Source organism: Eretmochelys imbricata, chromosome 1 (genome assembly GCF_965152235.1).
Source record: "Eretmochelys imbricata isolate rEreImb1 chromosome 1, rEreImb1.hap1, whole genome shotgun sequence".
NCBI classification, from domain to species: domain Eukaryota; kingdom Metazoa; phylum Chordata; order Testudines; family Cheloniidae; genus Eretmochelys; species Eretmochelys imbricata.
The window spans coordinates 166,573,969-166,597,661 of NC_135572.1; the positions used below are offsets into that span (position 1 = coordinate 166,573,969).

Sequence of the window (23,693 nt, forward strand, 5' to 3'; positions counted from 1 at the left end):
TTTGCGGATGATACTAAACTGGGAGAAGCGGTAGATACGCTGGAGGGGAGGGATAGGATACAGAAGGACCTAGACAAATTGGAGGATTGGGCCAAAAGAAATCTGATGAGGTTCAATAAGGATAAGTGCAGGGTCCTGCACTTAGGACGGAAGAATCCAATGCACCGCTACAGACTAGGGGCCGAATGGCTAGGCAGCAGTTCTGCGGAAAAGGACCTAGGGGTGACTGTGGATGAGAAGCTGGATATGAGTCAGCAGTGTGCCCTTGTTGCCAAGAAGGCCAATGGCATTTTGGGATGTATAAGTAGGGGCATAGCGAGCAGATCAAGGGACGTGATCGTTCTCCTCTATTCGACATTGGTGAGGCCTCATCTGGAGTACTGTGTCCAGTTTTGGGCCCCACACTACAAGAAGGATGTGGATAAATTGGAGAGAGTCCAGCGAAGGGCAACAAAAATCATTAGGGGTCTAGAACACATGACTTATGAGGAGAGGCTGAGGGAGCTGGGATTGTTTAGTCTGCAGAAGAGAAGAATGAGGGGGGATTTGATAGCTGCTTTCAACTACCTGAAAGGGGGTTCCAAAGAGGATGGCTCTAGACTGTTCTCAATGGTAGCAGATGACAGAACGAGGAGTAATGGTCTCAAGTTGCAGTGGGGGAGGTTTAGATTGGATATTAGGAAAAACTTTTTCACGATGAGGGTGGTGAAACACTGGAATGCGTTACCTAGGGAGGTGGTAGAATCTCCTTCCTTAGAGGTTTTTAAGGTCAGGCTTGACAAAGCCCTGGCTGGGATGATTTAACTGGGAATTGGTCCTGCTTCGAGCAGAGGGTTGGACTAGATGACCTTCTGGGGTCCCTTCCAACCCTGATATTCTATGATTCTATGATTCTGCAGGCAGGGGCGGCAAGTTATATGGGCTCATGGTGCCCGGGCTCCACCAATATTCAGGTCCCGGCTCCACCAGTGTTTGGGGCCAGGTCTCTCCCCCGGCCCTGCCTGCCAGCCACCGTCACACACCTCCCCCGAGTGTTCCCCGGCCCCCACTTGCTGCCCCCGCTCACCGCTCCAGAGCCTGCAGCTCACGCTGACTCTGCTCTGCTGGCTTCCAGCATCAACTGCTGCTGCAGGGATCTAGTGCCCCTGTCCACTGGGGCCAGGGCAGGCTGCCATTCCGTCCTAGCCCTGAGCCTCTCCAATGCCCCAAACCCCTCATCCCCAGCCCCAGACTGAGCCCTCACATCCCCCCACACCCAAACCCTCTGCCCCAGCCCTGAGCCCCTCCCACACCCCAAACCCCTCATCCTCAGCCCTCACCCCTGCACCCCCTCCTATCCCTAAACTCCAGCCCAGAGCCTGCACCCCTCACCCCCACCCCTTGCCCCAGCCCAGAGCCTGCACCCCTCACCCCCACCCCTTGCCCCAGCCCAGAGCCTGCACCCCTCACCCCCCCTGCACACCCACCCTCTGCCCCAGCCAGGAGCCTGCACCCAAACTCCATCCCAGAGCCTGCACCGTGGACCCCTCCTGCACCCTAATCCCCAGCCAAGGGCCTGCACCCCAGACCCCCTCCCCCACCCAAACTCCCTCCCAGAGCCTTAGGCAGGTGGGGAGGCGGAGTTTGGAGGGAGGGCGGGTGGGTTCTGGGCACCACCAAAATTTCTACAAATCTGCCACCCCTACCTGCAGACTGAGGCGCGGTGGGGGGGGGCACCACACCCCGCAGGGATGTGGAGGGGGGTGTCTCGCGCGCCCCTCCGCTTGGAGGCTCGTGAGCGCCTACATACGTGACAGCGAGGCAACGGCCCCAGCTCCCCGCCTCGAGCACCCATCGCCACGCGCAGCTCAGCTCTCCCTCCTCCCCCGCCCTCCCCCCCACTTCCGGCCCCGGGCGGCGCAATGCGGAAGAGATGGTCGGTCCAGAGCGGAAGTGAGGTAGCCGCTGTCGCCGGCAGCCGCAGCAGGAGGCGCCCCTGGAGGTGGCGGCGAAGCCGGTGAGGGGCTGGGGCCTGCGGGGGACGGGGACGCTGTCGGCAGGGGCAGGGGCGAGGTTGCGCGGCTCAGCCCCGGGTGCGACCGGCGCGGGGCTGAGGGAAGTGGCGCCGCAGCAGCTGCACAAGATGGAGGATCCTTGAGCATTAGCGACACCCGCTCGGCCTGTCTGTCTGTCTGTCTGGTGGGGGAGGTATTTGGGTCTGTCCGGGTCCGTCCGTCCCCGGGGGAGGGGCAGGGCCGCTTATCTCCCAGCTCTCGGGTTTGCCTGTCCCTGCCTTGGGGGCTCTGCGTCCCTCCCCCGCGTGAGCTGTTCACCGCGCACGGTCCCCGGGCATTATCCCAGGGAGCCCCGAGGGGGCCGGCCCGGGGTGAGCTCGCCCGTGTCTCGTCCCTTCCCCTCCCTTCCCTTCCCCTCCCCGCCGCTCCGGCCCTGCCGCTCTCCCTCCGCGGCCCTGGGAGGGGAATAATCCGAGCTTGGGCTGCCGCTGCTGCCCGGCGTCCCATCCGAGCATGGCAGCGTGCTCTGTGCCCGCTGGCCCCCTGTGAGGAGATAGGTAACTATCGGGCCCTTTCGAGAGAAGGGAATTGAGAAATGGAGAGGTCCAGGCGGTACTGCTAGGATAAAAGGTAACCCAGATGCTTTTAAAAGGCCTGATCCTTGTTACTAACAAGGCCTTAGATTGCTAAAATAGAGTGTTCTTTATTTTATTTGCTTTTCCCCTTTTGTACTTTTCCCCCTTTCCTTTTTGTTTTGTGTGATTAAAATTAGCCTAATGACTCTGAGTTCACTTTTATTTATAGTCTCATCTTCTGGTTTCTAGTCAGTTTCACTAGCCCAGTGTCATAATGTTTGAGTCATAGTAAATACTATAGGGGAAGGTTTAAATCCAAACAAGCAACAACAAAAACCTGCATCCATTAAAATGTCAGTAGTGCCAAAAACATGTCTGTCATCACTAAGTTTTGTAAAAATAAACCGCTTTTGGCCTTAAACCACTGGCAGAGTCCCTTTGGTCAGAGTCACTACTAGAGCTAAAAATTGAACCTGTCTGGGCTCCTAGTCACCCACTTTCATCATTAGGTAGTTGTCACTCTTTTTGTTCAGTGTGGTATGTTTGTCAATGACTCCCTCTTATCCAAGAAATCATAGTCTGCTAAATAAATGTATGTGAAATGTTTTTTGCTAACCTGGTGAAATCTGCAAATGAGCTCTTTTAAAAGTTGCTTATTTAGGTGCTTGTATTCTAAAAGCCAACTCATTGTAATGTTTGTCTATAAATTATCCCTGGAATACATTTTTCTGAGCAAACTGAGCTTTAGCCGAAATCGTTCAGTCCTTGTGTGGGTTCTGTCTGTCTTTCTCATGACATGACATGTCTTCACCCTTCTTCTCCACACCACCCCCAATTAGATACTCTCTTAAAATACCTGAGTGAGGCTAAGAATTGGGACTGCTTTGCAGTGAGAACCCTGAAGGTACAGGAAGCTTTCACTAACATGGTCTTGTATTGGACAGGGCTGCCTCTGATAAAGGAAAAATGGCTTTCAGCAAAGGATATCGTGTCTATCACAAACTGGATCCACCTCCATTCAGTGTGATAGTGGAAACCAGAAATAAGGAAGAGTGCCTCATGTTTGAGTCTGGAGCTGTGGCTGTCCTCTGTAAGTCAATATGTTTTATTAAGTACAATGTGAAAAGTTGACTGACATGAAAATGCATTCTATCAAGTTTATTTTTATTTTTACTTAACTCACAGAAGATGACTTGTTACATCACATAGTCTGTTCTTTCCCTAGTGTTAGATGATTCTCTTTTATACAGTAACTAGTGTTCAGTCTACTTTAAAATGAGTAAAATGGCAAGGTTTTTCTACCTGCTTAAGAGAGAATTCTACAGTTTAAATGACTTTGTCAGTTTGTGTTGCCTGACATTTATCCTACATTTTTCCTGTATTAATTTAATCCCATTACTCCTAGTTATATTTTGTTCATCATAATACAAATTCCTCTTCCTCTGAGAGTACGACATGCTGTTATTTTTCAAACTAATCAGCTGTATTTCCTCACAAAAATTCCATATTTCTCATTTCTATTTATTTTCTAAATTTATTTGTTCTCTCTGATCTCTGATGGTTTTCATTTCTTCATCTTCAGTTTTGTTTGTATTATTGCTTTGTCTTGTTACATTCTATAATAATATATTGTCCATTTCCGTTTCTGAGCCCTGTTAAGAAATCACAAACTTGCATATGTGCAGTACATCTTAGATTACTAGTAAGTAAAATTTTTTTGAAGAAAACTATTTTTACAAAGCAGTTGCTTTTATAAATATTCAGTGAAGATCATATAAAATGATCAGTGTAATTTTCACATGAAAATATTCACTGATTAAATGATTCAAAAACAATCTCTTATGAGTGTTTGGCATCTGCAGAATGACTTTTAGTAGATGCAGTTGTAGGTCTATAAGCCATTTCAAGGCCTCTTTTGTGGTATGGTGAGTATCATCCATTTCACTTTTGAATCCATGTTTGGGGCACTGAATTATGATGTGTGTGATGGTTTGGATGTTCTCATGTTGAATGTTGCATGAAAGTAAGTCTTTGATTTTACACTTGTGCATCAAGTAGTTGTGTCTTCCATGGTTTGTTCAGATACAGCTCGATGTGGTCCAAAGTCTGCATGGCAGGTTGAAACCGGGAGGGCGGCTTGTTGGGTCATTAATAATAAGCTTGGTTGGAATGGTAGATGGGGTCCAGATGCTTTGTCGTTCCCAGGCCGGATCCATAAACATGAGGTGGTCATGAGTTTTCATGATTTCAGGCATTGTTGGGGCATGTTATCCATAATCTGCCAGATGGGAACATCTGGGTAGTTTTTGGTGCATTTAAGTTCTTGTGCTGTGGCTATATCTCAATGGATAACTCAATGGATGTTTGCCAAATACAAAGCCATGGTAGAGGTGTTGATTTTGGAGTTCCCGTGATGATTCACATGGTCTGATTCAGCTGCCTGTCCACAAGTTGGGTATGGAAACTTCTCGTCTACACCGGTGCACAGTACTCTGCAACTGAGTATGCCAGGGCCCAGGCCAATGTTTGTTGCACTGGGGCAGCTGATCCCCAGCTTGTTCTCACTAACTGCTGAATAATGTTGATGTGAGTCTTTGCTTTAGTTTAGAGGCTACTTTTTAAAGATAGTCATGAAAGGTGAGTGTATGGTCAAGAATGACACTGAGATATGTTTGCTTTGGGTCATAATACACAGTTTCACAACAAAACTCAACTGTTAGTGTTTTGTGCGATTCTGTTGTCAAGATGGAAAGTGGAGACTACCTATTTGCTCCGATTTGGTCTCAGCTGCCACTTGCCTCCATGATCTTAAGGTCAGATGTAAAGGTCACTTCAAATTCTCTAAAGCTATGGGCCTGAATTGTGAATACCAAATCATCAGAATACACAAACATCTGCTCTATCATTTCAGGCGTATCACTCATGCATATATTGAAGAGTGTTGGAGCAAGTACAGAGCCTTGTGGTAACCCATTATTCAAAGTGAGCAGCTTGCTGACTTGACGTCTGAGGTATATGCTCATGGTATTCAGCAGCCTGAAAATCCACGCACAGGGGATCTCTTTGGTCTGCTTCAGTAGCAGACAACCCTTCCAGACTGTCATATGCTGCTGACAGATTGATGAAAGCAGTATTGGTCTTGAATTTTTAATGGAATATAGCTTTGATTTTGTAGTGAGGGCCAGGACCTGGTCACAGCAACTTCTGTGCGGTCCAGCTTGCTGCTTGGGTTGGTTTGTGTCCACAGTGGGCCCAGTTTGGTTTAGAATCATATGCTCCATCACCACGTAGGTGGTCCTTGAGGGAGATTAGCCTGTAACTAGAAAGGTGATCTGCAGGTCTTCCAGGCTTTAGGAGTGCAATAACCTTGGCTTTTCTCCACACACGGGGGAATTCACTAGTCTTCAGGATGTTGGTGAACAGTTGCATCATCTATTTCCATGCTAGTGGACTCAGGATGGATACCGTCTTTTCCTGTTGCTTTTCCCAATTTCTTGGCTGTATTGATCTCCTTACTTGTGAATGGTCCAGACCATTGAAATGCTGGAGGGCATGTGGATGTCACCTGCCAAAGTCAATGGTGGACTTGTCTGCGATACTGTTTGTTCACTGGGTGTTTTAATGTCCACAAAAGTTGAGCAGTGAGGACATTGTTTTTTCATCTGCAGCCTAGTGGCATGTGGGGATTTGCAGCCCCCAGGTGTCTCAGCAAGTTCTAGGCATTTCTGCTCGAGTGTGTGAAGTTTAGACCTATGCATTCAAGCCATTGTTTCTGCCTTGCTGGATCCAGTGATGCTAGGAGGACTTTTCCAATTTCTAGGTCTCTACAATCATCATATTTGTGGCGGAGCTTGTGATGCTGTGTACCTCAGGGGAACACCCTGTACCCCCCCATGTTCATCCCTATAATATGGTTGTGTGGTATCCAATGCATTTTGTCATGTCGGGTGTCTTCGGAAGGCTCATGATGCACTGAGCATTGTTGTTACAGTAATGTTATAGGTTGTAATTTTATGTACATGGTTCTGAGACTGAAAACGTGTCCTCATAGCTTAAAACAAGCCCAGGCAAAAACTCTCCAGGAGCAGAGGCCCAGGCAAAAACTCTCCAGGGGCATTTCACGCCTCATCAGGGCATGTATGGGACAAACCCAGCCCAGCCTCACAGGGACAAAGGACACTGGCCTAGGCAGCAACAAAGGATCTGTTGGACTCTCGAGTGAGTCACCCCCCGCCCCCCACTTCCCTTGGTCAATTTGGGACTACGATGAGGTAATGCTCACCTGAGTCTGAAGGGGGGGGGCACAAAGCCAAGAGGGAAGAAAGGACATGATAAAAGGGAGAGAGGTTTGCCATGCTCTCTCTCTCTCTCTCTTTTTCTCCCACCTCCATCTACAAACACCACCACCAAGCGACTGAAGCACTGATCAAAGGGGAGAGCCTGGCTGAAGAGCAATGAGCCAGCCTGTGGTGAGAAGCATCTAAGTTTGTAAGGGTTAAGATCAGCTTAGAATGCATTTGCTTTTATTTCATTTGACCAAATCTGACTTGTTGTACTTTGACTTATAATCACTTAAAATCTGTCTTTGTAGTTAATAAATTTGTTTTTTTATTCTACCTGAAGCAGTGCATTTGGTTTCAAGCATATCAGAGATTCGCCTTGGGATAACAAGCCTGGTGCATATCAATTTCTTTGTTAAATTGACGAACTCATATAAGCTTGCAGCATCCAGCAGGCATAACTGGACAGTACAAGATGGAGGTTCCTAGGATTGTGTCTGGGACCGGAACTATTGGCTAGTGTCATTCGGTTGCACAATCCAAGCAGCGGCTGGCCAAAAGCACACATTCGCGTAGCTGGGAGCAGTTTACATGCTAGAGGCTGTGTGTGAACAGCCCGGGAGTGGGGTTTCTCACAGCAGAGCAAGGTAAGGCTGGCTCCCAGAGTCGAGGATTGGAGTGACCTAGCAGATCACCAGTCCAGATAACACCAGGAGTCTCAGCAGTCCAGCATGGAGTGTACGATGATTTGAGTCCCTGGGGGATGTTCTTCTTTGCGGTGGAGATTAAGAGTGCAGTAAAACGGTCAAAAGTCTTCAGCGTTGGAAACTGTGGGAGATTGTGTTGTCCACAGTCATAGTAAGAGCGGCCCAGTCTGCTTCTTTGACGTTCAGGCACAGTGCTGATTTTGAGTAGAGAACATGCCAATATCGTTCAGTATTGGTCAGGGCTGGCTGTTCTGGAATTCACTGAAGATCATCTGTGGTGCAGGTATCGGTGTGCCTGTATCATCTTTAGAGATGAATGACAGGTCAGGGCAATATCGTCTACCCCAGGGATCTCAAACTCAAATGACCATGAGGACCACTTGAGGACTAGTACGTGGGCCCGAGGGCCGCATCACTGACCTCCCCACCCCCGCTGCCCGGCCCCGCCCCCACTCCACCCCTTCCATGAGGCCCCACCTCTTCCCACCCCTTCCCCGCCCCCATTCCAACTCCTTCCCCGAAATCAATGTTTGGTTGCATGGCTGGAGTCTGCCCGGGAGCTGCAACTCTGGGCGTGAAACTGACACCGCAAGGAACTGAGTTCTCAGAAGCTGCCCTTAAATCCCAGATGCTGGCCCTTCTCCCCAAATGCTTGCACTCCCTCATGGCCCTAGTCCCCTGGAACCCTCTCCCCGCACCTTTTGGTCTCTTACCTCCAGTGGTGCATGTAGCTCAATCATGCAGCCTGCCCTGCTCACCTGCCACCACGGTCCTAGTGCTGGAGAGACCCTGGATTCCGTGTTGTTGTTTTGATTCTGTGATTCCATCCGTGTTCACGTTAATGAGGATTTTATAGAGCCCCACCGTGGTAGAAAGTCCTCCTTTGCTCATTGCAGGCAACTGAAGAGTGGAGACAGCCTCCCACTCACTTCCCCTGTTGATTCACTAGAGAGGTGCAGGGAGGGAAGTCATCTTCCTGATCAGATTGCTGCTCTCACTATAATGCAAAAATATTTCATGAGAACTCTTATTTTAAAAAATTGAAATGTATAAGTGCTTCTGTTTACTAAATGGGATATAATTATATGGCAGCCTCCAACTAAACTCTGAACACAGGAGCTGTAGATATGCTGATGTTTACTGCTAAAGCTCTGAGAGCAGTGGTTTTCAACCTGTGGTTCGCAGACCTCTGGGGGTCTGCAGACTATGCCTCAGATTTCCAAAAGGTCCATGCCTCCATTTGAAATTTTTTAAGGGTTCCCAAATAAAAAAAGGTTGAAAACACTGTCATAGAGCAGCAGTTCTCAACCAGGGGTCCACAGCTGGAGTCCCCACTGGGCCCTGGAGTTTTTATAGTATGCTGGAGGTGGGGCCTCCGAAATAAAAATGTTGAGAACCTCTGGTTTTGGGAACCTTAGAGAGAGCATGTTTGTGGGCTCCCTGCAGAGCAATACAAGAGAGTGTGATCGCTTCATGGTAATGAATGATTAGAACAGGGGTTCTCAAACTGGGGGCTGGGACCCCTCAGGGGGTCGCGAGGTTATTACATGGGGAGTCACGAGCTGTCAGCTTCCACCCCAAACCCCGTTTTGCCTCCAGCATTTATAATGGTGTTAAATATACAAAAAAGTGTTTTTAATCTATAAGGGGGGTTACACTCAGAGGCTTGTGATGTGAAAGGGGTCCAACTGAAAAGCCTCTGAGTCTTTTAAACCCTTTCAGGTGGCATTTTAAAGGTAAATTGGATGGAGAAGGTTAATATTTTTATCCCTTCCTTTCTAACTGGGAGGGTGATGGGCTTCTGCTAAGATGGCATTTAAAGGGGTCCAGTAGGTTTGCATACCTTTCTTCTGTTCCAAGTTCAAATCCTATTTCAAAACCTGTGTGTTCTGGAAGGTGCAGTGTACTGTGAGGCTGGCAGTACTGGAGCTTGTAAATTTCTTCTAATGCTCAGTACATTTCATTTGAATGTGTAGTGCAGGGGTCGGCAAACTTTCAGAGTGGGATGCCGAGTCTTCATTTATTCACTCTAATTTAAGGTTTCGCGTGCCAGTAATACATTTTAACGTTTTTAGGTCTCTTTCTATCAGTCTTTAATCTATAACTAAACTATTGTTGTATGTAAAGTAATTAAGGGTTTTAAAATGTTTAAGAAGCTTCATTTAAAATTAAATTAAAATGCAGAGCCCCCCCCTCCCCCCCCCCGGTCTGGTGGCCAGGACCTGGGCAGTGTGAATGCCACTGAAAATCAGCTCACGTGCCTCCTTTGGCATGTGTGCCACGGTATGCTACACCGGGGTAGGCAATCCTTGACACTACACGTGCCCAAGAGTTATGGTTATTAATGGAGTTGTGGAGAACATAAAACTACATTTCCTATTGCTGTGCATTTTAAATCCAAGCCACAACCATGTATTCATGTTTAATGTATCATAATTTGGGACTATGAGGGAAAAATCCTTTTCTACAGTTTATTCTGCAGTGCTGCCTGCTATGAATTCTACAAAAAGTTACTTTGTCAGTAGCACCCAGCAAAAGTATAGTGTGTGCTTTCTGTAGTTTGAGCTGATGCTGTACTGGATTTAAATGGGAATGTGCTTTTGATTTGGCTACACCTGCTAGTTGTTTCAGCTACACTTTCCAGTTGTTTAGGCAGCTTTTCTGTAGACACTCTTGCAATGAAAAAGACTGTCCTTTCTCCTGTTTCCCTTGCTTGCATGGTGTGTGGAACATCTAGAAGCTTCTGGATTGGAATGGAGAGCTTTTGCTTATTTCCTTCCTTGTGACTGGAGATTTGGAGCAGTAGTGCATTCCGTAACTTCCCCCCAACATAAAGGGTGCACAATTGCTGCTATTTCTGAAAAATTAAAAAAATATACATTTTGAGGAACTGCTGACTTGTGGATAAGAAGAAGCCTTCAAAAGAGAGAATAAAAAATGAAAGTTGAGGTCTGGAATTGGATTCTAGTTCTCTTCTGTTTTCAGTTCAAGGCTCACCTCCAAAGCTTCAAAAGATTTTGATCCAGCAACTTCAGTGACCATCTCTATTCATGACTAGTCATGACAGCTACACTTTCATTGGACAGAGCTGCTTGCAAAGCCCACGACAAAGAGCTTGAAAGATAAAACATTCTTAGTTAAGAGGGTTCACCTGTAGAATAATTTTCTGAAAGATATGTCTACTTGATACTCTTCACAATATGCTGCAAGATGCTTCTTTTTGACAAAGCATTTGCACCATAACCAGGATAATAATTATAGATGACTTCTAGAAATTTTATTTTCCCAATAGATGTTCTGTTAATCAGGAAGGGAAAAAGAGTAGAAAACTCCAGTAGGTCTGCTAAGTAACTAATAATGCAGTTTTATTTTTGGAGGGAAGGGCTCAGATCTGTGTTGTACACTATAGAAAACAAGAGGAAGAAAGATGGTTAGTTCTTAAATTGAGACATAGTTTCAAGTTCTTAGGAATCAAACAAGACTATTTAACATTAGGTCACTTGTTCTGATTAAATAATGAAACAGTGATAACTTAAAAAAAATAACTTCAGATTCAAAATCTATATCTGGCAGCTTCATGAATCCAGATTCATTTTGTATCTACAGTTTAGAGGGATTAAATTATAGATGCAGCCAAGAGGAAGAGAAATACTTTGTATTAATGGATTTTCCCCCTCGGACTTAAATGTAACTATTCAGAACGAAGAAAAATGTTTCTTTGAGGGATGAATTAAATAAATAATACAGGTGATGAGTCTATGCACTGTGAAGTTATGGATGACATAAATGTATTTTTTCATGTGATTTTGATAGCTCATTTTAAAGAGCTCCTAAATCAGTTAGTTCAGGGGTGGCCAACATGTGGCTCCTTACCTAGGCACTGATTCTGGGGCTGGAGCTATAGATGCTAACTTTCCAGTGTGCTGGGGGATGCTCGCTGCTCAGGCCCCTGCCCCTTCCCCTGAGCTTTGCATGCCCTCGCTTCTCCCCTCTTACCCCCCCATAGCGCATGTGAAACAGCTGATTGATTTTTTTGGGGGGGGGAGTAGGCCCTGATTGGTGGGAGCTGCCGGCAGGCAGGAGGCACTGGGGGCTGGGGAGCGGATGGGGGGCTGCTGACCTATTACTGTGGCTCTTTGGCAATGTACATTGGTAAATTCTGGCTCCTTCTCAGGCTCAGGTTGGCCACCCCTGAGTTAGTTAATGGATTCTGATGTTGGTCTGCTTGAGATTGGTGCTTAAAGTTAGAATCTCTTGCTCATTTTATATAAATTTAATTCAAAATTTGGGAATATTTGCTTGAGTAAGATCCTTTGGTCCATTTCGTCTTTGCTCTTGTTTTTCCTGGTGTTTTTGTCTAATGAAAAGAGCTGAAAACAAAAACAAATCAGTAGTAAGTGTGGAACTGTATGTAGCTTTCTCAACTGTGGTTTTTTTAATTGAATAAAATGTTAATATGTGGTAGTAATTACTCTTCCCGTCTCTTTCCAGTTATTTGTCTTAAGCTATTCCTTACATACATTATGGTAATTCTAAGAAAAAAATTGTAAATATCTGATTGTATCTTATGCACAATCTATCGTTGTATTGCCTTTAAAACTTTTTTGTGAATGCTTTTCTCTTTTTCACTGTACGATGTCTCTGCACCATTGTTTTCTCTAACTTTATACCATATACAGAGTTTGCTTTTTTACTTGTACAAAGCATTTTAAATACAGGCTGTATGAAAGATACTAAAATCCAGAGGGATGAAAATTATATTAAGAGTTAAGGTTGCATGGCTAAACTCCCCAGTCAGAAAATGACAGTTAAGGTTGTATACTGAACTTCAATCTTTCCCCTTGTGTGGATTCATTATGGTTAGGTTTGGCAGAATTCAATTTTTATTTTTTTTAATAATTTTGGTGGATATCAATATTTGTTTTTAAGCATTTTTTTTTTTCAATTTTAAATTTTCACAGGTGTGCAAAACTATGGGGGGGTCAGAATATTTAATGATCGTAGATGTTAAAGTTAAAACTTTATAGCTGTTGAATTGTCATGTCAGAATATACAAAATAACATTAAATCAAACTCTGAATTCTCAAACAGCATTTTTCTTACTTTACCTATCTGTAAATTTTGATGGTCATTGGTGGCAATTTTTTTTCCGTTGGTTTGTATGTGTACCATGAAACTGACATTTACCAATAAAAATCGAATCCCTTCCAAGCCTGATTATGGTGCAGTATTACATGATCCTGTGTTAGGTTTGAAATAACACAATATAAAAGTTTGTTTATAATTCCTTAGATACAAAACGTGCAGCATCTCTTAATATTTTCTTATGGTTTTCTACTTAGATTATATTTGTCATAATGTTTCAGCGTATTTGTATTATCTTAAACATTTTATATAAATTCCTTTTTATTTAAGGTATGTGTTCTAACTTTATAAGAAACCATGTGATATACACTTTTCAACCAGCCATTCAAATTTGCTTAGGTACAATGCAGAGGATAAGGCATTTAACAATAAAAGTAATTTTGGTGGCCTGTATGTTTCATCATGTAATCTGACAACTAGACCAAGAAATCAAAATTGCTGAAGAGATGGTTTTTGTTGATTGTGATAATATAAAGTAAAAACCATGTGGTTGATTTGCATATTCACTTGTCTGATTGTGGTTTTGTTTCCACTGTAGTGCACAGTAGTTGAAATAATTTAAATTTTCCAGATTAATGAACTGTAAACTTGAAGTGGTATTATTCAGACAGGTGTCTTTTTATGCACTTGTCTCCGATGTATCTTTATTCAGAACTCAGTGTTTTTACTGGTTTTCAGCATTAAAATGTAATGGCTAGGACCTGAAAATATTTGTTTTTTTTTTTATTTTATTTTTTTTATTACTGCATTGAGATCTTTTTCCTATTTGACTCACTCCTCCTCCCCACAATCTCAAAATGTGTGTGGGCTGTTCTATCATTTAAATGTCTCCGCAATGAATAATACCACCACAGTGTATTGAACTATGAAAGTGAAACTAAAAATCATGCCTAATTAGTTCAAGAGTGAAGATACAAGCTACGCTCCAAATTGCTCAATCTGTTATTTCACTCTTTTAAGCAAAGCATTAAAGGTAACCTGCAGATATATTCCTTAATGAAACCCATCGTGCTCCCACTGAAGAGGAGCAATGTTGCCAACTCTAGTGACATTTTTTCTAAAGCCTCAGCTCCTTGAGTCACTTAATTATGTTAGAACCTCTGCTGTAATTCAAAAACAAGTGTTTCTAGTCCTCATAATTACAAAGACAAGCTTGAAAACATAAATCCTAAAGGCTCAAAAACCTGAAGATGCACAAAATGAACCCTAAAATTATTGCCTTGCATAATGACAGGTTTCAGAGTAACAGCCGTGTTAGTCTGTATTCGCAAAAAGAAAAGGAGTACTTCCGATGAAGTGAGCTGTAGCTCACGAAAGCTTATGCTCAAATAAATTGGTTAGTCTCTAAGGTGCCACAAGTACTCCTTTTCTTTTTCCTAAAATTATTAAAGCTCTCATGATTTTTTGTAGTTCCACACATAATTTTATAAACCTTTTGAGGTAGTAATACTGTGAGTTTTGCCATTGACGTAAACAGGAACAGTACTTGGTCCTAAATGAACTAGATGCAAGGGTAAGAGTTATACTTTTTATGGCCCCCAAAGTATCTATCTTCAGAAACTGTCAGCCCCTTGCTACATAAATATAATGCTGCTTACCTAATTTACTATAGACCTCTTTCATCCTCTCCACGCCCAACAAATTGCATAGAAATAAGTTGTGTATTTGTAAACTGCAATAGTCTGCTCTGTGGGCCCAATGGCCTACTGCTTAGCACACATGATATCCAGCCCCTTGGTTCCCTGACCAGGCAATTGTGGTTCCTGGTTCCTGATCTTTGGCCAGGAATCTTCTGGCGTCCACTTGCATCTGGGCTTCAGCCCTGAAGAGGATATGGTAAGGGGACCCCGGCCCTCCCTTTCAACTGGGTCCCAGCCCAAGATCCTGTATGAAGCAACTACCACAGGGTCCTTCCAGCACAGTTGAAGTTTACTGCTCTGCGATATTTCCTACTTACATCCCTTCATAGACTATCAGGATTGGAAGGGACCTCAGGAGGTCATCTAGTTCAACCCCCTGCTCAAACCAGTACCAATCCCCAATTTTTGCCCCATATCCCTAAATGGCCCCCTCAGGGATTGAACTCACAACCCTGGGTTTAGCAGGCCAATGCTCAAACCACTGAGCTATCTCTCCCCCCTCCCTTCAATTTGAGGTAGTCCATACAGTCTGTAGAATTATATAAACTTGTTTTGAGGTCCAGAAGGAGGTAAGAGGCAAACCAGTTGAAAGTCTCTGGGTGAAGATGAAAGGGGGATGAGGGTGGAAAACATAGGTGGCATGATGGTAAGGGTCTACCATAGCCCACCAAATCAGGAGGAGGAGGTGGATGAGGCATTTCTAAAACAAATAGAAATATCCCAAATAAGAGACCTGGTAGCGCTGGGGGACTCTAACTACCCAGACATCTGTTGGTTAGCTAATACTGCAAAACATAAAGTCTCCAATACATTCTTTGAATGCTTGTTGTATCAGAAGGTAGAGGAATAACCAGGGGGACAGTCATTTTACACTTGATTCTGGCTAACAGGGAGGAATTGGTTGCAAAACTGAATGTAGGATGCAATTTGGATGAAAACTATAATTAAATGATGGATTTCATGATTCTAAGGAAAGGAAAGTGTGAGAGCAGCAAAATAAGGACAATGATCTGGATAACGGTGTAGAAAGAATGCTTATGTAACCTGCGAATGACACACAGCTGGGGGAGGGGCGGGTTACAAACACTTTGGAGCACAAGATTAAAATTCAAAACAACCACGACAAATCTGAAATCAACAAGATGAAATTCAGTAAAGACAAGTGCAAAGTACTACACTTGAAGGAAAAATCAAATGCACAAATACAAAATCAGGACTAACTAGTTAGGCATCAGTCTAGCTGAAAAGAATCTGAGGATGTAGTGAACCACAGATTAATTGAGTCAGCAATTTGAAGCAGTTGCAAAAAAGGTAATATTCTGGGGTGTATTAGCCGGAGTGTCATATGTAAGACACGGGAAGTAATTGTTCCACTCTACTTGGCACTGGTGAGGTCTCAGCTGGAGTAGTTTGTCCAATTTTGGGCACCACACTTTAAGAAAGATGTTGCCAAATTGGAGAGAGTCCAGAGGAAAGCAACAGAAATGATAAAAGGTTTAGAAAACCTGACCTATGAGAAAAGGTTAAAAAAAACTAGGTATGTTTAGTCTTGAGAGAAGAACGAGGTAAGTCTTCAAATATGGTAAGGGATGTTTTAAAGAGGACAGTGATGAATTGTTCTCCATATCCACTGAAGGCAGGACAAGAAGTAATCAGCATAATCTGCAGCATGGGAGATTTAGGTTACCTATTAGGAAAAATTTTCTAACTACAGTTAAGTACTGGAATAGCTTATCAAGGGAGGTTCTGGAATCCCGGTGATTAGAGATTTTTAAAGAACAGGTTAGACATCTGTCAGAGATGGTGTAGGTATACTTTGTCCTGTCTCGGGGAGGGGTCTGGACTAGATGACCTCTCAAGGTCCCTTCCATCCCTTCGTTTCTGTGAGTCTGTGATTATGGGGTTGAGTGGGTTTGAAAGTTCTTCAGGGTGCAACTGCTGCTTCGATGGCAGCGAAGTGATGGTGGTGTATTGTTGAAGAAATTCATTGTCTTGAGTCTAGTGGCCTGTTTTTTCTGCCATTGTGCTAGTTCTGTTTCTTCCCGCTTTTTCTGTTGTAGGTCATCAGAAAACAGCAGCAGTTTGTTTAGGTGATAGGATGGGAAAGGGTGCTTTGGTCTGGTGCTTGAGTAACACCAGTAACTGAAAAACTGTAGTACTTCACTAGTTCTATTCCCTCCCCTCCCCCCCCCGCCTTTTGTGTCTTGGTTCAAGGTTGACTTTTCTATAAGTAAGTCTTAAAATTTGGCAGTGTTCGCTATTTTAAGCACTGACTTGCTAAAGCTTAGCAAAGATAGCAGGCATGTTGTTCATCTTCACATAGCAACACAAGTAAAATATATTTTAATCCCCAGAAGACAGATTGACTGTTGTTTTAAAATGTCACTTAATGCTGTTAGGAGTCCTTAGGAATAGTGATATAATTGAATGTTGTAACTTTCTAAGAGCTTCAGATACCTTAAGCATTATTGCTGTATTTTCTTTAATTTCCAGTTCAGAGTGGAACTGTTTTCAGAGCTACATTGTTAAGTCAAAAGGGTTTTTTTTTTTAGAATAGTGACTTTATCTTCTTTTTTTATAGCATCTGCAGAGAAAGAGGCAATCAAGAGCACATACTCCAAAGTAATGGATGCATATGGACTTTTAGGTGTATTAAGGTTAAATCTGGGTGAGTTTAAAAAAGCAATGAAAAAAGTGATTATTTATTACTTGGAGAGAGCCTCTTTGTCCCTGTAAGAAACCTCAGTGTAACATCTTCAGGACAAGCATTATGCCTCCTTTAGTGTTTGTACTGTGCCTAGCATGTTGTGAGTATTACCAGAAACAAAGAGTAAACAAAAATAACTTCCACTTTCACAACCCTTCTTGCTTTCAATAATACCCTCCCCCTGTTTGCAATCTCTTGACTTCCATAGGGGAAGTTGAGAGCTTACAAATTAGGGGTGCATGTGTATACTTGTTCAAGAAGAGAAATCTTCCAACATCACCCACATGGCAAGGTTCACTGTACTGCCTCTGAATTCAATTTTCACTGTTTAATGAACAAAGTTAATCTTAACCCAAAACTAGATACAGTACTGTGTATAGTTGTTTTATGACTTGTAAAATTATCGTATTGCTATGTCAAAATATTCATGCAAAATAGAATACCGAAAGGAATTGCCTTGGTTAAAAATTAAGAGTAAGTAAATTTTCCAGAGCTATGGAACGAAGCTTGGTGGATGTAACCATTGGCTATATTGAAATGGTAAATAGGGTTTAGGACGGGGAAAAAGGCTGAAAATCACTAGTTGTCTTTAAAATATTTGTAATTAGAATTCATCGCTCAACTATATTTTTGGTTTTACAGGAGACACTTTGTTACATTATCTGGTTCTAGTCACAGGATGTATGTCTGTGGGAAAGATTCAAGAATCTGAAGTTTTTCGAGTTATTTCCACTGAATTCATATCATTACGAAGTGACCCTTCAGATGAAGATCGTATTTCAGAAGTGCGCAAAGTTTTGAACTCGGGGAATTTTTATTTTGCATGGTCTGCTACTGGGGTCAGTTTAGATCTTAGTCTTAATGCTCACCGTAGCATGCAAGAACACACCACTGACAATAGATTTTTCTGGTGAGTTGATAATGCATTTTGCCAGGCCTGACATAATGTAATGCATGTAAAGTATGTGTGTACATGTTGATCTACGGCAAGTTTTGATCATTGACTCTGTCCTGAAAATCTTGATTGTTAAAATGGGCTCATATATAATTCCATGTTATTTTATTTCAGACTCCTATAAAAGTGAGCTTGAACATTTTCTACAGTAAAAATCCGACACAGTTTGGGGTGTTGTCTTCACTAAAAGATCAAGTTGTGAAAACTCACAATATTTTACTTTGATCAAAACGCTTGTTACGATGTAACATTTTGCTTTTTGTGTTGCCTGAAGAAACTGATTGAACCTCTGTAAAATGTATCATTGCTTTTCTATCGAAAACTGGTATTGGATGGGAGATTCCAAAGGGCATTTCTTACTTCTGAGCACTGTTTCTAAAACTGTGATACTCCCTCTGTCGTTTGGAAGCTACATGTTGCTTTCACTCTTCGTTTGCAGCTCTTTATTACACGGTTTACTACATTGTGTTCTTCCTTGTAGAAGGAAGTTTTAAATAAAAGGTATGTGGCTTTTTATATATGAAATTCTTGATAAAACAAGTACTATTGCTTTCGTTTCTGCTGAGACTGCAAACAAATGGGTCAGTTAGTGCCAATGATGAGAAATTATGGACAGTATTACAACTCTTAAGAGTAAACCTTAGAATTTTTGAAGGTTAGTATACTTGTTCTTATGATTCTTAGGTGAGGTTCTGCTTCAGTTTCTATTCTCCCCTGCCTTTAGCCTTCCTTTCTTCCATTTCTGATGCTGCATGAATATAGGTAACCCTCCTACAGCTACTGAAAGACTCAACACTGCCCCATTGACGTATGTGCACATTAGAAGAGGTGAAAAGCTACTTGTTTCCCGCCTGCTGTAACTTTTCCACTGATGTGGCACCTTCAGCTGAGAGCAGCTCTGTTTCTGTGTCAGTTCTGTCCTACCCTTTGCCACTCCTTCTTGGGAACTGGGGATAGAGGGATGACAAGGTAGAGCTGTAGTGTGAGGTCAAGCATACAAAACATGGGGCGGGGGGAAATCGGGGCTTTGGGGAGATGGGTCAGGCCAGGAATGTCTCCACACACACATTCCAGTAGAATTCTTCTCTTTGCGTGCCAATACCCCAGGAAATTGGCTTTGGCTATATGAATAGGCTAGTAATTTAAGGCTTAAGATCACCATGCTAGAGGACCATCAAGGTAGTTGATATTATTCAAATCATCTTGGTTTTAAATTTTCTGTGCATCCTTAACTTTCTTTTTTTATTCAAATCACCTGCTTTTTGTGCCTTCAGTAGCTAGCCAGTAAATCACTAGTTACAATGTGAAATAGATTAAATGACCCAGATTTGCATATCCAGAAAACTAAACACTAAAAATCAGTTTTAAAAAGTACTATTCTGTATACACATTTTAATCTTGCCAAGAGTTTTGTATAGAAAATCCATTTGTCAGATTCCCCGAAGAAAAATGTTGTTTAGGTTCCCAATCTCCTGTTTCAACAGAGCATATCCTTGTACTGTATTGCAAAATAATACATACCCAACCCACAGAATTTTTGAGGTTTCATTAATAAATACTTATAAATTTCTCTGGAATGCTTGCTAAAAGTCAGGTATGTATTTTGAAAAACAATGGTGACACTATTAAAATAAACAACTAAACTAAAAATAAACCACTAATGCATTGAGAGTGTTAAGAGAAAAGTTCTTAAGAAATTATTTGTGGTTACAATAAAATATTCTGAGAACCATCTCTCTTACTGACCGTATCTTTTTTGCTATTCAGTAAACTTTCTCTCTCTTTTCATAAGTGAATCTCTCACTCCAAAGGAGTACAAAAGCCCAACACTAGCTGCAAACTATAATCTTATTTACCAGATACTGACAATTTATTTTTTTTAAAGTGCTTCCTGTTGGCTCACAGACCTATCTAGTTTATGCTTTTTTCATTTGAGTTGTACTTAATTTTAGAACATTGTGAATGTGATGTTACAACATGTCAGCACTCTGCATTATTACCTCTCTTTACCTTTTCTCTCCTCTCTTCCCCTATCCCCACTTATACAAACCCTGCTTCAGTGTTTAGAAAAGTTGTTTGAATTAACTAATGAAATGCTGCTATTATCATTGTGACTGTCATATTAGTAATTTAAAATACTACTTTAGATATTTTGTTTTATGAGAATTCTTATAGTGTCTATACTATTGCTTATAAAACACTTACTAATGTAAATTACATTATGTTTTTGTTACCTGTAGTGAACACTGAACATTACCTGGAGTATGACTAAGTGAATTCATTTTTTGTTACTCCTTTAGTTTTATACTTCATACATTAATACAGTAATAACACCAAAGTTATAATTTTTGACTTGTATACCTATTACAAAATCCCATAACCAGTAGTTTAACAACCTGGATTACACTTCATAATCACCTATCCCGTTGTTTGGATCAATGAATTTCATCATTAGGTTGTAGTGTTGACTAACTGGCGGTAAACTGACAACGTCATAGGGTGCTTCAAAGAAAACAAGCACTGTTAGCTTAAGCGAACATCATTTGAACAAAACTGAGATGCCCCAAATACTGATGACACTCCAAGAAGCCTGTTGAATTATTCTTTCATTTCAGGATCTCTGACATGGTAACATGTTCCACGGTTTTAAAATAAGCTTTTTGGGAGTGGGAAACTGTCCCAAGAAATTGTTAAAGGAGTACACGCAGATTTTTCAGTTTGTAGCCAGTCCAAATTCTGTCGTGGTTAGCAGTGTACCAATTGGTTATTGGGTGGCCTATATGAAATGAGTTGGTGGATCACACATGACACACAAAATAGCCCCACAGTTGGCATTCTGGTTTTATTTCTCTGAGACTGACTGAATGACCATGAAAACTCTACTTGCTAATCCATGGTTTTCACATTACTAGGAAAGGATAGGAGAATCTGCAGTATTAACCGAAGATTCTGGGTTGTCCGTTTTTATGTCCATTAAAATTCACTATGCACAATTTTGTCCTACAAACATCTAAGCTACTTTCTAGAAGGTTTTGCTATGTCAAGTATGTTTAAATAGGAGTAGTGGATGAAACTGTGCATCTTATGGAAAGCTTTCCTCTTTACATTCCTTATACTGAGTGTGGAATTTCAGAAATAAGACAGCAGTTGCCTAAACAAAATGAGCCATTTTTTATTTCTCTCTCATTGTCATTAATTTGAGTCCCTTCTATTTCTGATAGGAACCAATCACTGCATTTGCATCTTAAGCATTATGGTGTGAACTGTGATGACTGGCTATTGCGTCTCATGTGTGGAGGAGTAGAGATTAGAACAATTTATGCAGCTCACAAACAGGCAAAGGCTTGCCTCATTTCACGACTAAGCTGTGAACGAGCTGGGACAAGGTTTAATGTACGGGGAACAAATGATGATGGTCATGTTGCTAATTTTGTTGAAACAGAACAGGTATGCTATATTATTTTAACTATATTGCCCATCTGTCTGTACTCAATGTGATAGTAAACAACTTATGGCTTTTTGCTCCAGGGCAGTAGATCGTGGGCCAGATTCATAGCTAATATATGTTGGTGTTCTTCCTTTGAAGTCAATGAAGCTAAGTCAATTTACACTGAGGATTTTGCCCTAAATTTGGAACTATTACTATACTGTAATTCATGAAATTATAGATTATTCTGTGGTAGAAACTTTTGATTGCATTGTTATGAAGAATCTGATCCTGCGGTTGTATATATGTGGGTAGGTCATAGCTGGGTGAATCTCTGTGCTTGCTTGTGCAGAGTCCCATTGGCTTTGACGCCCAGGTGCAGGATTGGGGTCAGTATGCAGTCAAGTTTCTTGAACCATATTTTTCCAGTAAGCTACTTATTAGATGATAAATCGCAGTTTATTTTTATAACATTTGAAATTTATTGCTTTTAACCTAAGGCTAAATATTAACACTTCGAGGAAATCTTGGAGTTAAAGTAACTCATTACTTGACAATGTCATTTTAAAAACATGCATCTCATAATGGAAATAAAGTAACTAAACCATCATAAGTCCCAAATTTAACTTTTGTGTTCTAAGAACTTACAGAAACAAGGAAACGTTCAGGTATGTAATAAGAGTGAATTTTGAATACTGAAAGAGAAATCAAAGCTTCTTCGCAAACTTTAAAAGAGCCTTTTGGGACGTTTTAAAGATGAATGTGAAATGGCTCCTAGAAACTAAATTACGATAATCAGGTTAAATATTTTTGTCTGTTTTTCCAAGATTCTTACATAGGATTGTGTGTAAGAGAAATAAAATGGAAAACTTAAGTCTTATGTATGCTTTTTGTCTAAATGTTACCAAAAATATATATTAAAAAGTGGGTGTGAAATTAAAAAGTTGTAAATATACTCCGCCTTGCTGTCTTAAAGAAATCTTTACAGAGGAACACTTTTTATGAGAACTTGGAGCAGGATTTAATTTAAAAAGAAAAATAGCCTCTTTCTAAAACCACATTAAACTTGTCCCTGTGGAATAGTCTATCTTCTTACTATTGAATACTTATTTATTCAAGTTGTGCATTCTGAGGCATCAGACACATAGGTCATTTAATATGAATTTTTTAAAATAACAAGTATTGTTACTCCTGCTTATACTATGACATATGCAACGTGTTTAGACGTATTTTATTCACTGTGTTTAGATAATGCAAAAAAGACTGCTTTGTTTCTGCAATTCCCCAGTAAAATGACTGCTTTTTCTCAACAGGTGATATTCCTAGATGACAGTGTGTCTTCCTTCATACAAATTCGTGGATCTGTCCCATTATTTTGGGAGCAGCCTGGTCTGCAGGTAAGTAGTTAAGATAGGGGTTTAGGCCCTGTTGCACTGTTATCTTTTTGGCTGAGCTCTAGATGAAACTCTTCTTTGGGGGAGAGACTTTTGCTTCTTGACTGACTGGAGGTGTTGCTGTTGAAGATACTACTTCTTACGGGACCTGAGCGCACCATCTCTAATGCTTAGTTTCTTTTGGCCTAGAAGTTTTGAATTCTTTGATTTTTAACATGATTGCTTCTTGGAACAGGTTGTTCTGGAGCACACAAGCGGAGAGGCTACTCTTGGTTTTAGTCCTAAATAATACAAAGGAGTCTGTTCAAGGAGTAACTATGGGTGAGACACTAAGTAATAGTGACTACAATATAATTAAGTGCAACATCTTTGGGAGAGGAACTGTACGAAAATCTAGTACTGTGACACTAAAATAAAAAATGAGGACATTTAAAAATCCTTAGATGCAGCATGGCAGCTACATAAGCATACCATAACAGTCACAGAAGGTTCATGTATCCCTAAACAAAAAAGCTAGAAGTGTAGTTACATGATGAGGTTCAAGAGGTTGCATCAAAAAGGTGTTTTTCAGAAAGCAAACATTAATGAACCAATAGAAAGAAGCACATATTATGGAAGGAATAATGTATGACAGAAATAGGATTAAAAGGGATTTTGGAGAGTAGATAGCCGAACACACACACACACACACACACACAAATTCAAGTATGTAATTAAACGTACTCTTCTTGTCAAAGGTGGGATCCCATCGTGTCAGAATGTCAAGGGGATTTGAAGCAAATGCACCGGCTTTTGACAGGTGAAATAGTGGCATGCATTTTTCTTAATATGCTGTTCTGATCAGGTAGTTTGACTGATTTAAAGCTGTA

At 41.7% G+C, this 23,693-nt stretch overlaps 1 protein-coding gene across 7 annotated transcripts in view; it reads left to right on the plus strand.

Moving 5' to 3' along the window:
• Positions 1-1,925: 1,925 nt before the first annotated feature.
• Positions 1,926-23,693, plus strand: part of SYNJ1 (synaptojanin 1) — a 105,956-nt gene continuing 84,188 nt past the window's right edge. For 6 of the 7 annotated variants that reach the window (XM_077819277.1, XM_077819286.1, XM_077819296.1 and 3 more), the window contains exons 1-7: positions 1,943-1,996; positions 3,514-3,659; positions 16,923-17,009; positions 17,691-17,958; positions 21,225-21,450; positions 22,744-22,827; positions 23,562-23,623. In XM_077819277.1, coding sequence (XP_077675403.1) covers positions 3,536-3,659; positions 16,923-17,009; positions 17,691-17,958; positions 21,225-21,450; positions 22,744-22,827; positions 23,562-23,623 — 851 coding nt within the window. In that variant the 5' untranslated portion in view covers positions 1,943-1,996; positions 3,514-3,535. Of the gene's footprint in view, positions 1,997-3,513; positions 3,660-16,922; positions 17,010-17,690; positions 17,959-21,224; positions 21,451-22,743; positions 22,828-23,561; positions 23,624-23,693 lie in introns of all 7 variants that reach the window. The other variant, XM_077819263.1, reaches the window with a different exon arrangement.